The sequence below is a fragment of the Garra rufa genome, chromosome 17 (assembly GCF_049309525.1).
Source record: "Garra rufa chromosome 17, GarRuf1.0, whole genome shotgun sequence".
NCBI lineage: Eukaryota > Metazoa > Chordata > Actinopteri > Cypriniformes > Cyprinidae > Garra > Garra rufa.
In genome coordinates, this window is record NC_133377.1 from 37,749,743 (window position 1) to 37,765,915 (window position 16,173).

At 34.3% G+C, this 16,173-nt stretch overlaps 1 protein-coding gene across 1 annotated transcript; it reads right to left on the minus strand.

The window, feature by feature from the left end:
• Positions 1-371: 371 nt before the first annotated feature.
• Positions 372-10,227, minus strand: LOC141289908 (CD209 antigen-like protein C). Its single transcript, XM_073822106.1, has 6 exons — positions 10,023-10,227; positions 8,724-8,849; positions 5,258-5,434; positions 4,989-5,170; positions 4,675-4,790; positions 372-2,987 (listed from the first exon to the last, which is right to left on the minus strand). Exons 1-6 carry the CDS (start codon positions 10,105-10,107, stop codon positions 2,831-2,833), a joined length of 843 nt encoding a protein of 280 aa, XP_073678207.1. The 5' UTR covers positions 10,108-10,227; the 3' UTR covers positions 372-2,830.
• Between the last annotated feature and the right edge of the window lie 5,946 nt (positions 10,228-16,173).

The window sequence follows — 16,173 nt, forward strand, 5'->3', positions numbered from 1 at the left end:
TAACATGATTAACAAGTTACTAGCATGTTTCTAACATGATTAACATGTTTCTAGCACAATTAGCACGTTTCTAGCACGATTAGCAAGTAACTAACATGTTTATAGCATAGCTTATTACTAGCATGTTGTTAACATGTTTCTAGCATGATTAACATGTTATTAACATGATTAACAAGTTACCAGCATGTTGTTAGCATCCTTAGCATGTTGCTAACATGTTTTTAATGATCAACATGTTAGGATGTTGCTAGCATGGCACATTACAAACATGATTTAGACAGACAGACATACAGACAGACTGATAGATTCACATTCACAGAAAATGGTATTGAAAAATAATAGTTGCTCTCGCAGAAAACATCTGTCAATTATTAGCATTTATTTGATGTATAATCCCAAATCTAAATACTCTTATTCATACTGTGACAAGCCAACATATATTTAAAGCTATGCTAGCCATTTGGTGCAAAAGTGATGAGCATAATTAATAGTATAAGAAAACTGTATTTAAAAAAGTGTTAAAGTGACTTTAACAATATCGTTTCTGTTCCACAGGCCAGGTTAGAGTTGATAATGGTGTTTTCCCATAACAGGTCCTAAATGATGAACTCAGAACACAATGCAATAGCCTACGTGCCGTTCTCCTGCAGTCTACCTGACCTGTTTATGGACTGTGATTAAGATTAAGCTGATGTACGTAAAATATAGTACTTTGATTAGGCTGCTGGCCTCGCTATGAGTAACTGTGGCAATCAGTCACAGCCCTGTCATAAAAAACATTCGGCTAGGACGTGAAAGGACACGATCCAGAATGCATCCATGCGTGCACCTTATGCAAACGCTTCAATCCAGCCTACGCAGGGCAAGGGCCTGTTTTGTATCCCCAAAAGAGATAAAAAAAAATTGTTTGTATTGCTTTCCAAAAGACTTTGACTTTAGAGTTTGATTTCTGAACTTTTGTGTTTTATAATAGTCTAAAATGAATAATCTTGTTTGCTAATGAATCTTTACTAAAGTGATGCACATGGTCTACAAAAACAACAAGGGAACGGCTTTCAGAGATTTTTGTCCTTTTTTTAAATTTCGAATGATATACAGTTGAAGCCAAAAGTTTACATACACCTTGCAGAATCTGCTAAATGTAAATTATTTGACCAAAATAAGAGGGATCATAAATGCATGTTATCGTTTTATTTAGTACTGAGCTAAAAAAGATATTTCACATGAATGACGTTTACATATAGGCCACAAAAAAAGTTGAATTTAAAAAAAATTACCCTGTTTAAAAGTTTACATACACTTGATCCTAAGTACTTTAATGTTACTTAAATGATCCACAACTGTTTTTTTTTGTTTATTGATAGTTGTTCACGAGCCCCTTGTTTGTTCCGAACAGTTAAACTGCCCTCTGTTCTTCCAAAAACTTCTTCATGTCCCACAAATTCTTTGGTTTTGCAGTATTTGTGTGTATTTTAACCATTTCCAACAATGGGGATTCATATGCAACTATTACAGAAGGTTCAAATGCTCACTAATGCTTCAGAAGGAAAAATTACGCATTAAGAGCTGGGGGTGAAAACTATTTGAATTTAAAAATATGGGTAAATTTGACTTATTTTATCTTCTGGGAAACACATATCTTCTGTAGCTCCTGAAAGGCAGTACTAAATGAAAAAAAAAAAAGATATTTAGGCAAAATAAGAAAAATGTAGACATCTTCATTTTGTTCAAAAGTTTTCACTCCTGGATCTTAATGCATAATTTTCAGTGAGCGTTTGAATCTTCTGTAATAGTTGCATATAAGTCCCTCAGTTATCCTTAGTGGGAAAAGATGGATCTCAAAATCATACAGTCAATGTTGGAAAGTGTTCAAATACACAAAAATGCTGAAAAACCAAAGAATTAGTTTGACCTAAAAGATTTTTTTCTGAAGAACAGCAGGCAACTACCACTAAGCAAAAAGAAAAAAGAAAAACACAGCTGTGGATCATTCAGGTAACTCAGTATTAAGAATCAAGTGTATGTAAACGTTTGAACGTGGTCATTTTTATAAATTCAACTTTTTTTTTTCTTTTGTGGACTATATGTAAACATCTTTTATGTGAAATATCTTATTCAGGTCAGCACTAAATACAAAATAACAGTCAATTTGTATAATCCTTATTTTGGTAAAATAATTATCATTTTGCAGATTCTGCAAGGTCTATGTAAACGTTTGACTTCAACTTTGGAGAAGTTTGTCAATATTAATGAAGGAAAATCTACATTTAAAATATGACAAGGGAAAGAAAACAAAACCAGGTCTGGACTAATAGTATCATATTGTTATATTCAAAACCTTGGCTCAATGCTGCACCCTACTGAGTGTAAGAAGAACTGCCAGACATTCCCAAAGTTAAGAGTAAAAAAAAAAACACAACAGAAATTTGTATAATATTAAAATAACTATTATGATTGGTCGCCCCCTTAAAATGCATACAAAACACTTATGGATTAAGGGATTCAAAAATTGTTTACCTGTTTATGAAAACACAATATGCTCTACATAAAAAAATGATAGATTTTTCTATAAAATTCAAGCAGTTAATTATTCACTAAATCATCCAGTGTTAAAAAGCATAGCTAAATGTAGATTAATGCACATATGGTGTCAGATTAAAATAAACAGTTAATTGTTTTGTTTTTCATGACTGCAGTCATTTTAACATTTTAAACATTGAAAACCCTGAGACCAGACATTCTAAATGCAATGGAAATTGCACTACAGCTTGTATTACACTAATGATCAGTGAATATCTGTTGATGATGATGATGATGATAGGAGCGAGGATCAAGAGGACACCGGCTTCTCACAGATCCAGGGCAAGGACATGTAGCAGGGTGCATCATACCAGCTCTTTATAGCCACACGGGTTAAAACATTTGTTTTTATCATGTAGCCACAGTCTTCATTAATATGGTTGTTGGGCTCGCCATCTTCCCAGAAACTGTGAAGGAAAAGAAGAGTTAAATAGTCCCAGCCGACCATAGCAAATTCAAGTGATGCTAAAACACATTTAATATACTAAGGTTAAAAACATTTCTCTTGTTTTTTATATTGTTTGTCTTAGTTTTTTTAAAGAGGATATTCCGTCGCCTTTATAAGGCTGTATCTGCATTCTGAGCAGTTTTGAGATATTATATATCCAAATACTTCAATAGGTAGAACCCTTGTTGTTTTCTTAAAAAAGGCCCAAAATATACAAAAGAAACATCACATAATGTAAATAGGCTGTCACAGAATAAGAATATGTGATAACTCAATTTTGACAAAGACGTCAGATAGAACCTTATAACTCCAAGGCGAAGATTGCATTTGGGCATTTTTTTATAGCCCACTTAATGTAACTGATTCTTGCACTCAAAAAAACTGTTGTAATTTTTTTTATATATAACCATTTTTCACTCTGGTTATTTTTATTGTACATTAATCAGGCTGTAATAAGACCTTAATATGACCACATAACTGCATAAAATAAAAATCATGTTTTCTGTAAATGTTTTTCCTTTAATAATTATATGTGTAAAGGGTAAACTATCAATTTCTGATTCTCAAGTAGTCACTAATATTAAAGAATGTCAAATTAAGCACCATTAAACACTGAGTATACACTACCAGTCTGCATTTATTTGAACCAAAATACAGCAAAAGCAGTAATATTGTGAAATATTGAAAAAATAACTGTTTTCTATTTGAATATATTTTAAAATGTAATTAATTCCTGTAATCAAAGCTAACTTTCAGCATCATTACTCCAGTCTTCAGTGTCACATGATCCTTCAGAAATCATTCTAATATGCTAATCTGCTGTTCAAGATTATTATTATTATCAATATTTTAAACAGTTGAGTAAATTTTTTCAGGATGTATAAAGATCTAAGAAAGATGTAAAGATCATTTATCTGAAATAAAAAGTCAGTATAAATATAATTATTGGGAAAGAAATTATAGAAATTAATAATTTTATTTAGCAAGAATGCTTTAAATTGATCAAAAGTGATGATAAAGACATTTATAATGTTATAAAAGATTTCTATTTCAGATCAACTTTGTTCTTCTGCACTTTTTATTCACCAAAGAAACCTGGAAAAAATTAACTCGGCTGTTTTCAACAGAATAATAATAATAAATGTTTTTTAGAGAAGCAAATCAGAATATTAGAAGGATTTCTGAAGGATCATATGACTGGAGTAATTATGCTAAAAAGTCAGCTTTGAAATCACTAGGATAAATTGAATTTGAATATATATATTTTAATAGAAAACAGTTATTTTAAATGGTAAAAATATTTACAAATTTTGCTTCAGATAAAAAAAAAAACAGGCTTGGTGAGCAGAAGAGAATTCCTTAAAAAAAAACATTTTAAAGAAATATAAATACTAAGAAAACTATTTTGTGCAAGATCCGCTTTTTCTGTTTTCCTTTATTATTATTATCATTTTTTTTAAAAAGAGGAAGAAGAGACAGGAAGGATGAGATGATTCAGTGTATCACCACAAGACCTTTACCCAAAAGAGAAATGAAAAAATATGACTCAGTAGTTTTAAGTCATGTGAAATGCATCACAGTCCTAAAGTGTGTACAAGACTCTGTAGTGTTTTGACTTGTAAAGATTTTAAAACTGATCTTCTTACCCTCCAACCAGTTTAGTTCCGTCCACCCAGTACCAGTCGTCTTCTACTTTTTCATCACTTATGCCAAACCAGTAAGCGTTCCAGTATCCACGGGGCAGCAGGTTCCATATGAACGTCTATATCGGGTCAAGAGGTCAAATATCAACAAAATCAGTCAAAAAACGTTAGGAGTCCATTTAAAGGCTCATATGTTTCAACTAGGATCCCTTCCTCTCCATATTCCATGCCAATAGTCAATGTTACTCGAGGTCATTAGATGTCCAGCAAATAAACACACAACATGATATAAATGTGAACGACAGAGCAGTCTTTACCTGTTCTTCAGCTGTAAGGATGATAGCCAGATGTCCTCCTTGTCGCTTGCAGTACGCCTGACTGTCCGACCAGCTCCTTTTGTATTCTGAGACGTAATAGCAGCTGCCGTTAAAGTGCAGCCATTCTTCAGGACAGGGACTCGTTGTTGGTAATAGAGTGGGTTGTGGTGGAGGGGTTGCCTCTAAAAAAACATTGCATTTCGATGTTATGAAATGCAATAGATATTGTTTGTTGCTAGCACAAATGCACGCACTTGCACCTCACTAACCAAGCTCAGCGATTTTGTTCTTCAACTGCGTCCGTTCTTTCTCCAGTTCACTCTTTTCTCTCTTCGCAGCCTGCAGTTCTTCAGTCAGAGCCGTGACATTAGCGCAGCCCTTCTGCATGTGCGATTCGCTGGATGCCGTGCTGGACGGGGAATCCTGGTCAGATGAACGTGCCTTAACTAAAACACAAGAAAAGAAATGAAAGCAGATGTGGGTTAACAACAGGATATAATCAGAAACGGGATTTCAAGGAATGAAGACTCAAGGATTCAAAGATTCTTTTTATTCTTCTTCCGCTTTGGTAGTCTATGGCTGCCCATAGATCCGCTTGCGGGATAGGTATGAAATTTGGCACACAGGTAGAGGACAGTCTCAATATCAACCATAGCAAATTTGGAGTCTCTAACTCAAACTCTCTAGTGCCACCAATAGGCCAAAAATGGGCAAATGGACATATTTCCACAATGCTTTAGCAGATTCAGACCAAACTTTGGACGTTACACATAGCATGATCTGAGGGCACATAAGTACTTTCGAAACAGTGCCACCTACTAGTCAAAAGATATTAAAAAAAAATATCAGTTTGACCAAAAATCAAGAGTGATCTTGTTAGATTCAACAAATTTTCCAATTTTGTCATCCATTTTGAGTGTGGACCATTTCAAATTTTGTAGTAAAACACTGCATCTTTCAAATGCTTTAACATATTGTTAAGAACGCTTGCAAGAAAGTTATTCAATTTGGCACACAGGTAGAGGACAGTCTCAATGTTAACCATAGCAAATTTGGAGTCTCAAACTTAAACTCTCTAGCGCCACCAATAGGCCAAATTTGCTAATTTAAAATTCTGAAAAATATATTTTGAGCTGTGAGGTTCAAGGAAATTTTTCCTCTGATTCCTTGGCTCATGCTGTGTCGAATGCATACCAAAATTTTAATATCTGTGAGTCAAGACTATTAGCGAAAAAATCTACTTTTCCAAAAACGTCTGAGACGGTTTGTACGATTTTCAGCATTCATCTTCAGACAATGCTGGCAAAAAGTTATTAAATGCTTTTTGATATACCAAACAGTTTTCATCAATTTGATGAAACTCGCTCAAAAATGGACATATTTCTGCAATGCTTTAGCGGATTCAGACCAAACGTGTTATACCTAGTATGATCTGAGGGCACATGAGAACTTTTGGAACAATGCCACCTACTGGTCAAAAGATATAAAAATGTAATTTTTGCTGATATTTTCTAAACAGTTTGATCAAAAATCAAGTGATCTTGTTAGATTCAGAGTAGCATACCGAATCAGACAACAAATTTTCCAATGTCAGCCATTTTGAGTGTGGACCATTTCAAAATTTGTAGTAAAATACTGCATCTTTCAAACATTTTCACATATTGTTATGAACGCTCGAAGGTTGTCAAAAAAGTTATGAAATTTGGCACATGGATAGAGGGCAGATTAATCATTAATCACAGCAAATTTGGAGTCTCTAATTTAAGCTTTCTACCAACAGGCCAAATTTGCACTCATGTTTCTGCTAATAACCTTTGAACCATAAGGTCTAACAGCAAATTTTTTTTTCTTCTGATTCCTTGGCTTAAAAATTTTAATTTCTAGGTTTTTCACAATTAAAAATTTTCCGTAATATCTACTTTTTTGAACTCCGTTTTTTCACCAAAATTGGCTTGGATCATTTTCAGACAATACTGGCAAAAAGTTATTAAAAGCTTTTTGATATACCAAACCGTTTTCGTAAAGCACACAAACAAATTTGACAAAGCTCATAATTAACCACAGAAAATTTTGAGTCTCTAACTCAAACTCTTTAGCGCCACCAACAATTTGCACTCATGTTTTTGCTAATAACTTTTGAACCTTAAGGTCTAAAAGCTAAATTCTCCTTTTTCAGATTCCTTGGCTCATTCAGAGTTGAATGCATATGAAAATTTTAATTTCTATGGTCAAGATTTTGTACAATTTAGAATTTTCTGAAATATTTACTGTTTCGAACTCGTCCTAGACAGTTTGTCCAATTTTAATCAAAATTGACCACGCTGGCAAAAAGTTATCAAAAGCTTTTTGATATAACAAACTATTTATCATAAAACTAAAACAAATGTTCCATAAAACACGTAAAATGCATAAAACGAATTTGACGAAGTTAATGCAAAAAAGAATGTGAGGCTACATCTTTGCAATGTTTTCACGGATTCACACCAAACTTGATACGAGTTTTACCAAACATGACCTGAGGGCACAGAGTAGTTTCAGCACAACACCACATACTAGTCAAAATACATAAAAATCTGTCATTTTTCCAAACAGTTTGACCAAAAATCATAAATGCTCTCATTAGATTTGGAGTAGCATACAGAATAAAACAATATCAACTTTTTCTACGCCAGCTATTTTAAGCATGGACCATTTCGAATTTTGTAGTAAAATGCTGTATCTTTCAAAAGCTTTAACATATTGTGAATCTTACAGAATCGCTTGCAGGAAAGTTATGAATATTGGCACACTGATAGAGGACAGTCTCATCATTAACCACAGCAAATTTGGAGTCTCTAAATCAAACTCTCTAACACCACCAACAGGCCAAATTTGCACTTGTGTTTTTCTGCTAATTCTTTTTTCTTTTGTTTCATTGGCTCATACAGAGTTGAATGCATACAAAATTTTAACTTCTATGGTCAAGATTTTTCATAATTTCCGAAATATATACTTCTTCAAACTCGTCCTAGACAGTCCAATTTTCACCTAAATTGGCTCAGATCATCTTCAGACCATGCTGGCAAAAAGTTATCAAAAGTTGTTTGATATACAAAACCATTTTTCGTAAAACACCCTAACAAATTTGATGAAGTTTGTGCAAAAAAAGGACATTAGGCTATATCGCCACAACGCTTTAGCAGATTCTGACCAAACTTGGTATGTGTTATAACAAGCATGACCTGTGGGCACATACTGTAAGTAGTTTCATAACAGCACCACCTACTCGTCAAAAGATATCAAATATTGACCTTTCTGCTTTATAACTTCTAACCAGTTCGGCGAAAAATCCTAAGATTACTCGTAACCTAATTGCTGCTTGCATATTTTTTCAGTTTTACAAATAATTACAATGAAACTTAAATTAATGCATTAAATTAAACGCGAAATTTCAAAATAGGAAGAAAAATAATTGACAGGAATTTTTCACAAGAAATGTACGTTTTTAGCAACCAAACTGTCATTTTTACATTTTTATATTAACATTTCCATAACGCATCAAGTTTCCTTGTATATTTACAACAACAGCTGATAAGCAACCTGCTGAACTTGTATAATATATGTAATCAAAATGGAAAATGTAATGAATTAAATCGATTTATGCAAATCAGAATCAAATCAAATTAATTATATTATAATGTCCAGATATACTTGTTAAATACATTTACAGTCATGCAAGTGAGAAAGAAGAAGTACCACTGTGAACACTTGTGACCACCAGGATCATGAGTAAGATGAGGCAGAAGGCAGACAGGCATGCTGTTGCCACCTTAAAGGGATCTTGGCAAAACGGCTTTCCTCTTTTATCTGGGTTCTGAAATACTGAAAAGAAACAACTTGATTTACAATATAGCAATTGCATAAAAACTGGCAAATGTAAGAATGTACAGTACAGACCAAAAGTTTGGACACACCTTCTCATTCAAAGAGTTTTCTTTATTTTCATGACTGAAAATTGCAGATTCACACTGAAGGCATCAAAACTATGAATTAACACATGTGGAATTATATTTAATTCTATAAAATATTTAATTATATATATACTATATATATATACTATATATACTTCTGCACAACACAACTGATGGTCCCAACCCCATTTATAAGGCAAGAAATCCCACTTATTAAACCTGACAGGGCACTCTGTGAAGTGAAAACCATTTCAGGTGACTACCTCTTGAAGCTCATCAAGAGAATGCCAAGAGTGTGCAAAGCAGTAATCAAAGCAAAAGGTGGCTACTTTGAAGAACCTAGAATATGACATATTTTCAGTTGTTTCACACTTTTTTGTTATGTATATAATTCCACATGTGTTAATTCATAGTTTTGATGCCTTCAGTGTAAATCTACAATTTTCATAGTCATGAAAATAAAGAAAACTTTGGTTCAAAGGTGTGTCCAAACTTTTGGTCTGTACTGTATGAGTTTACACAATGAACAAATAAAGAATGTTTACACACAATTTCTTTGACAAGAAATGTAAACCTTTGAAATCTTTAGGGAATACACATGGCCCATTTCAGTGAATCATTTACAGTATTTTGTCAGGTTAATTTAAACACTGAGGGTATTGATCAGTACAGTACTTCATCCAATAACAGTGGATGGGTGTAGAGCTGGAGTTTTTTAGCATAAAACCTCATGAACACTTTAACAACAGCTGCATCAGAGGTTGAAATACTATCCAAAAAAAGGTACTAATGTTCACATTCATGAATGTAATCATGTAAGAATCAAGAGTTGAAGAGCAAATATCATTCAGATAGTGACTATCAGAGTGCATGGGTTTAACGCAATGTCTATGGTGGTTAAACTCTTGGAAAAAAATTAATGGAAGCTGGAAGCATGTTTTTGTGCCCAAAAATGATATATCTGATGCAAATGTGTATGCAACCAAACATTTTCCTAACAAGGATCGGAGAAACATGGGTCTCATTACACAATGTAAATGTAAACATTAAGTTAAAGAGACAGCACATGCTGTGATTGTCATACCTGAGTATCGCACTTCTGGACCGCTGCAGTCATCGTCAGGTCCATCGATGAGATTGCTGTGCATTCCCTCTCCGTTTCTAGACATTGCTCACGTTTGCACACTTCCACAAAAATAAAACGCTCTGGAGTCTGTCTGTCCACTGGAGTGTTTGCTCAACCGCAGGGGTGTTTTAAAGCGAGGTTGTGTCCGTGTGATGAACGATGTGGATTGGTTGACACTGCAGTTCTTTGTATCTCATGACAGAGATCCAGATGTTTGAAGTCATGAGCAAATTTCTCAAAAGTGCATTGAGTTTTTGTGCCGTTTTCTGTAAATCAGCTTATGACTCACGCTGACTCTGATCATTACACAATTCCATTTGTTTTAATGATTGATTAGCCACTGAGATAATGTTTCATGTTTGTATTTTTTCTGAAAGTTCTGTTTATATGTAGGATGTTGAACGATGCCCCCTTAAAGGTACAGTTTACTCAAAAAATGGACAACATTTTTCCCCCCTTACGTCGTTTCTCATGACTGAGTTTCTACTGTGAAACACATGTTGGTAACAAACGTTTACCATGTGTCCCATTCACTTCTATAGTACGGAGAAAAATACTATGGAGGTCAATGGGACCTGAAATTGTTTGGTTACCAGCAGGGCTGGAAATGGAGGAGGACGCGAAGGGGACGGAGTGTGGGGAGTGAATTTCGAGGGAGGACGGCGTTTCTGTTTCAACTGGTTAGGTTTATTTAGAAATTAAAGGGATTTATCTATTTTATCCATTCAAAATACTACGATCCCAGTTCTGCACATTAACGTATCGCGCAATATACCAATGTTTCGCTGCGCAATGCCGTCTTTTGCCAAACATGTTTACATGGTTTGCACTCTCGTGTGCCCTTACTACTTGTTACTTGTTGTGTTTTTCATTTTATATATTATGTTTATTTGTATTTATTAATTTTTTTTAAATTCTACCTTTGCATTTAATGTTACTGTTTGCATTTAATGTTACTTGTATGCACCATGGGTCTGAGAGTAACGCAATTTCAATTCTCTGTATGTCCTGTACATGTGGCAGAATTGACAATAAAGTTGACTTTGACTTTGACTAACTGCAGAAAGCCGCCAATAGAAATACGGTGAGCGTCCTACTCCACACAGACACATCTCTTGAAAGTAGACTGCAGTTTTTGTAATTAATTATAACAAACTAAGTGTAGAGACGAAGTAAAAAATAGATTCAGTATGCAGTGAGAGCTTCATTAATTAAAATGCAAGTTTGTGAAAACGCGATGAAGACAAGTGACAGTTTTTAATGATTATATAAAGGGGAGTCTGCAAAAGTGAAATTTAATTTATTCAACAGTTTTATACATTTTTGATTTTCTCCAAAAGTTAATAGGTGACTTACATTTTAGGAACATTGTTGTCTGATTTCGTCAACAAAAAAAATTTCCAAACAAAGCCACAGCTGAGCCGCTGAGCATCTATAGTCTTTGACACAGCGCTGTTTTATTTACAAATGAAACTGCGCTTTTGAACGAATCGATTTAATGAATTATTCAGTCACAAAGACTTTGACTTACTGCCACCTACTGGCGGTTCCAGTTTCATTTTTAAGTATAAATTAAGTCATTTAAATTATTTGAATTAATATATTCAAAACTTAGAAATCTAAACATATGAAAGCTTTAGGGAATACACATGGCCCATTTCAGTGAATCATTTACAGTATTTTGCCAATTAAGTTAACTTAAAAGCTGAGAGTATTGATCAGTGCTTCATACAATAACAGTGGATGGGTGTAGAGCTGGGGTTTTTAAGCATAAAACCTCATGAACACTTTAACAACTGCTGCATCTGAGGTTGAAATACTATCCAAAAAAGGTATTGAATGTTCACATTAAGGAATGTAAGAATCAAGATTTGAGGAACAAATATCATTTAGCTAGTGAATATCAGAGAGCGTGGGTTTTATGTCTATGGTGGTTAAACTCTTGAATGAATGGAAGCTGGAAGCATGTTTGTGTGCCCAAAAATTATATATCTGATGCAAATTAGTATGCAACCAAACATTTACCTAACAAGGATCAGAGAAACATGGGTCTCATTACACAATGTAAATGTAAACATTAAGTTAAAGAGACAGCACATGCTGTTACTTACATTTTAGGAACATTGTTGTCTGATTGTGCTGTTTCGTCAACAAAAAAAGTTCCAAACAAAGCCACAGCTGAGCCGCTGAGCATCTATAGTCTTTGACAGGGCGCTGTTTATAAATGAAACTGCTTTTGAACGAATCTATTTGTGACCCTGGACCACAAAACCAGTCATAAGGTAAAATTTTACAACACTGAGATGTATACATCATATGAAAGCTCAATAAATAAGCTTTCTATTGATGCATGGTTTGTTAGGATAGGACAATATTTGAAAATCTGGAATCTGGGTGCAAAAAAATCTAAATACTGAGAAAATCACCTTTAAAGTTGTCCAAATTAAGCTCTTAACAATGCATATTACTAATCAAAAATTACATTTTAATATATTTGCAATAGGAATTTTACAAAAAATCTTAATGGAACATGATCTTTAGTTAATTTCCTAATGATTTTTGGCATAAAAGAAAAAACAATAATTCTGACCCACACCATGTATTTTTGGCTATTGCTACAAATATACACCAGCGACTTAAGACTGGTTTTGTGGTCCAGGGTCACATTTAATGAATTATTCAGTTACAAAGACTTTGACTTACTGTCACCCACTGGCTGTTAAAGTTGAATTTTTTTAAGTATAAATTGAGTGATTTAAATAATTTGAAATAATATATTCAAAACTTTATATTTAAAACAATAATCTCATAACATTGTCATTATGAAATGCATTCATACCACCTCTGTGTCTTGTCAAAAATTCTGTAAATATTTCATAATGCCACATTTAAGCTCTCCTGCGCCATGCAAAGACGAAATGTTGATGCTGATTTCATTTAACATTTAACTTATTCAGCCTGATTGTATCTTATTATTTAATAGAATTTATTGTTTAATTAAACTTTTTGATACGTTTATAAATCTAAATTTTTGGCACAAAAGACGACATACATTAACAAAGTTAGAAAAATGGCATTACAAAGGTTTAAAAAAATATTTAAGGAGTCAAATATCACCTTAGAATGGGAAGGTTCATTTATGTGAAACGGGCCAATTAGAGACCTTTCATTTTAATTAAACACAGGGGGTCATTAGCCTAATAATGCTCACATGAAAATTCACACACAACTTATCTTTAATCGCAGGTGCCTGTCTTAATATACAAGAAGGGTTAAAGGAAATGTGAAATAAGTTGTTAATAAATGTTATTATTATAATTATAAAGGTTATTAAAGGTTTTAATAATTAAATGCATCCGGAAGGTAATCTAAACCAGTGAATTTTGGCCATTTCCACCACTGGTTACCAGCAATTCTTTAAAATATTCTCTTTTGTGTTCCACATAAGAAAAGGTCTTCACACAGACATGAGGGTGAGTAAATGATGACAGAATTTTCACGTTCGTAAGACGCCACTATCTGAATCTATTCTGAATACAAATAACAATTTCTTAAAACCCTTTGTTGACATAGCGACCTGCTTTTGATAGTTGCTGACTGCTGCTATTTTTGATTTCTTCACTGTTGAAACTTTGCATTGGCTAGTGAGAAGTATATATATATATTGAAATATACTAAAAAATAGCAGTTATTATGTTTTAAAAGAGCAGAACTTACATCCTCACTTTATCTTACTCCATATTTCCTAGCAGGAAAATTCGCTCCACCATTGCTGGTTTGCAGCCGTTCTCTGTCATCTAGTTACAAAGTTGGGTTTCAGCTGCATACCTGAACTAATCGATACAGGTAATCACTAATTAAAACTATAATTAGGAGGTTCAATAGCCTAAGTAATTAATCGATTTTGCGAATCTATCGCGATTAACTAAGAAAAATAAAAATGGCACAAAAATGTGTTTGAAATTTGTAATTCTTTGTTTCTGTAAAACAAAAAATATTTTGTAAACACTGTAAACGTTTCAGTTATTTTCATGTCCTTACAATAGAAGTCAATGGGGTCTAATGTGATTCAAATGATCTTCTTTTGTGTGCAGATAAAAAACTGAACGACATAAGAAAGAGTAAACGATGTAAGGAAGACGTTTATTTTGGGTGAGCTATTGATTTAATACAGTATCAACATACAGGTTTGAGATCTATCGGGGGATTCATGACTGAAGCAATAGGCAGTGCTGATATAAAATAAACCATTATAGATTTTTACCACTAGATGGAGGCATATACATGCTCCAAAACAACCAATGGTTAGGGCTTTCAATCTTACCCAAGAAAGGGACAGCATTGTTACGACGCAATTTGTAGGGCCAAGAAACGTCTCTTTAGGAGAAAACTCACCCAAACTTAAAGTCATATGATAGCTTTATGTGAGAAACAGACTGATATTTATGTAATTAGTAATAGATAATCAACTTTTATGCTACAGATCAGTAGTTTATATAAAAAAAGTGTAATTTAAGGGGCCCTATGCCATCTTTAAGTTTAAACAGTGCTTTTGTTTTCTCAATTATTTATTTTGGGAGACAATTTATCATGCATTTTCAGCTTTACAATTTTGCAGATTTACAATATAAAACTGTGCCAAACCAAACTTTCAAAACTAAGTGTTTTGCTTCTTATCAATAAACCACACTGTGCCTGCAGATATAAAGGCTGCTCTTGTGGTAGCAATGTCAGACCGAGGCGAGAGCGGAATTGTGGGTAGCGGGGCTGTTAGTGGAGGAAGCTACCATTTTGCATCTCAGATTGATATATGCAAGCCACGATTACTTATATTAATTGGTCACATACACCAACATACTGAAACTAACATGCGTATATTACCTTAACATATAACACCGTAATTACCTAACAAAAAAAAAATAATAATAATTTTTTGACTTAGTTACTTTTATTCAACCAGCAAGTTTTTTTTTTGTTTTTGTTTTTTGACCGGAAATGGCACAGGCTTCTCCCAAAAGATAATAAGACAATGTACAAGAGGCATCATTTATTTACATTTGAACAAAAAGTGGCACGTCCAAAATTGTTCATACCATTTGCAAACTGTCACAGTCTATGGGAAAATCCAAAGTTCTATACCATTCCAAATGGTCCAAGCTGCTCTAAAGCATCCTAATTACCCTGATTCATTGTGAACAGCTGTTTTAATCAACTCAACAGGTGAAAAACAGAAGCTCTCTGCTGTTGTTTTGTGGACAGTCATGGCTAATACAAAAGAGCTCACTGAGGACCTGTGGCTGCTCACAAATCAGGAAAGGGCTATAAGACCATATCTAAATGTTTTGAAGTTCCAGTGGCTACAGTGCAAAGTATTATTAAAAAATACAAGATGTTCCGCACTGGAACTCGGAAGCCAAAAGTGACACCTGTGCTGGCCAGGAGGATAGTGAGAGAGGTAAAAAAAAAAAGGAATCCAAGCATCACCACCAACAAGGCCATCCTGATGAATCTGGGCTCTGCTGGTGGCAACATCTCAAGGCAGACAGTCCAACAGACACTGCACACCGCTGGGTTCCATGGACGCAGACCAAGGAGGGCACCACTTCTCCAGATAAGGCACACAAAAGCCTGCTTGGGCTTTGCAAATGCTCATCTGGACAAAGATGACTTCTGGTATTCTAACGATGTAGCCTTCATTTGGCGTAAAAAAATGAGAAGCCTTCAACCCTAAGAACACCATCCCCACTGTCAAAAATGGTGGTGGGAACCTAATGTTTTGGGGGTGTTTTTCAGCCGGTGGACCAGGGAACCTAATCACAGTAAACAGCATCAAGAAAAAGGAGCAATACATCAAAATTCTCAACAACAACATCAGGCAGTCTGCAGAGAAACTTGGCCTTGGGCACCAGTGGACATTTCAGCACGACAACGACCCAAAACACACAGCAAAAGTGGTGAAGAAATGATTAGCAGACAAAAACATTAACGTTTTGCAGTGGCCCAGCCAGAGTCCTGACTTAAATCTAATTGAGAATCTGTGGAGGGAGCTAAAGATCAGGGTGATGGCAAGGAGACCCTCCAACCTGAAAGAGTTGGAGCTCATCGCTAA

Excerpts from the sequence above, each read along its gene's own strand:
- LOC141289908 (XM_073822106.1), bottom strand. The coding sequence starts at position 10,107 with ATGTCTAGAAACGGAGAGGGAATGCACAGCAATCTCATCGATGGACCT. Across the intron at positions 8,850-10,022 it reads TCCAGAAGTGCGATACTCAG|TATTTCAGAACCCAGATAAA; the intron begins GTATGACAATCA and ends GTTTCTTTTCAG. Across the intron at positions 2,988-4,674 it reads GGAACTAAACTGGTTGGAGG|TTTCTGGGAAGATGGCGAGC; the intron begins GTAAGAAGATCA and ends TTTCCTTCACAG.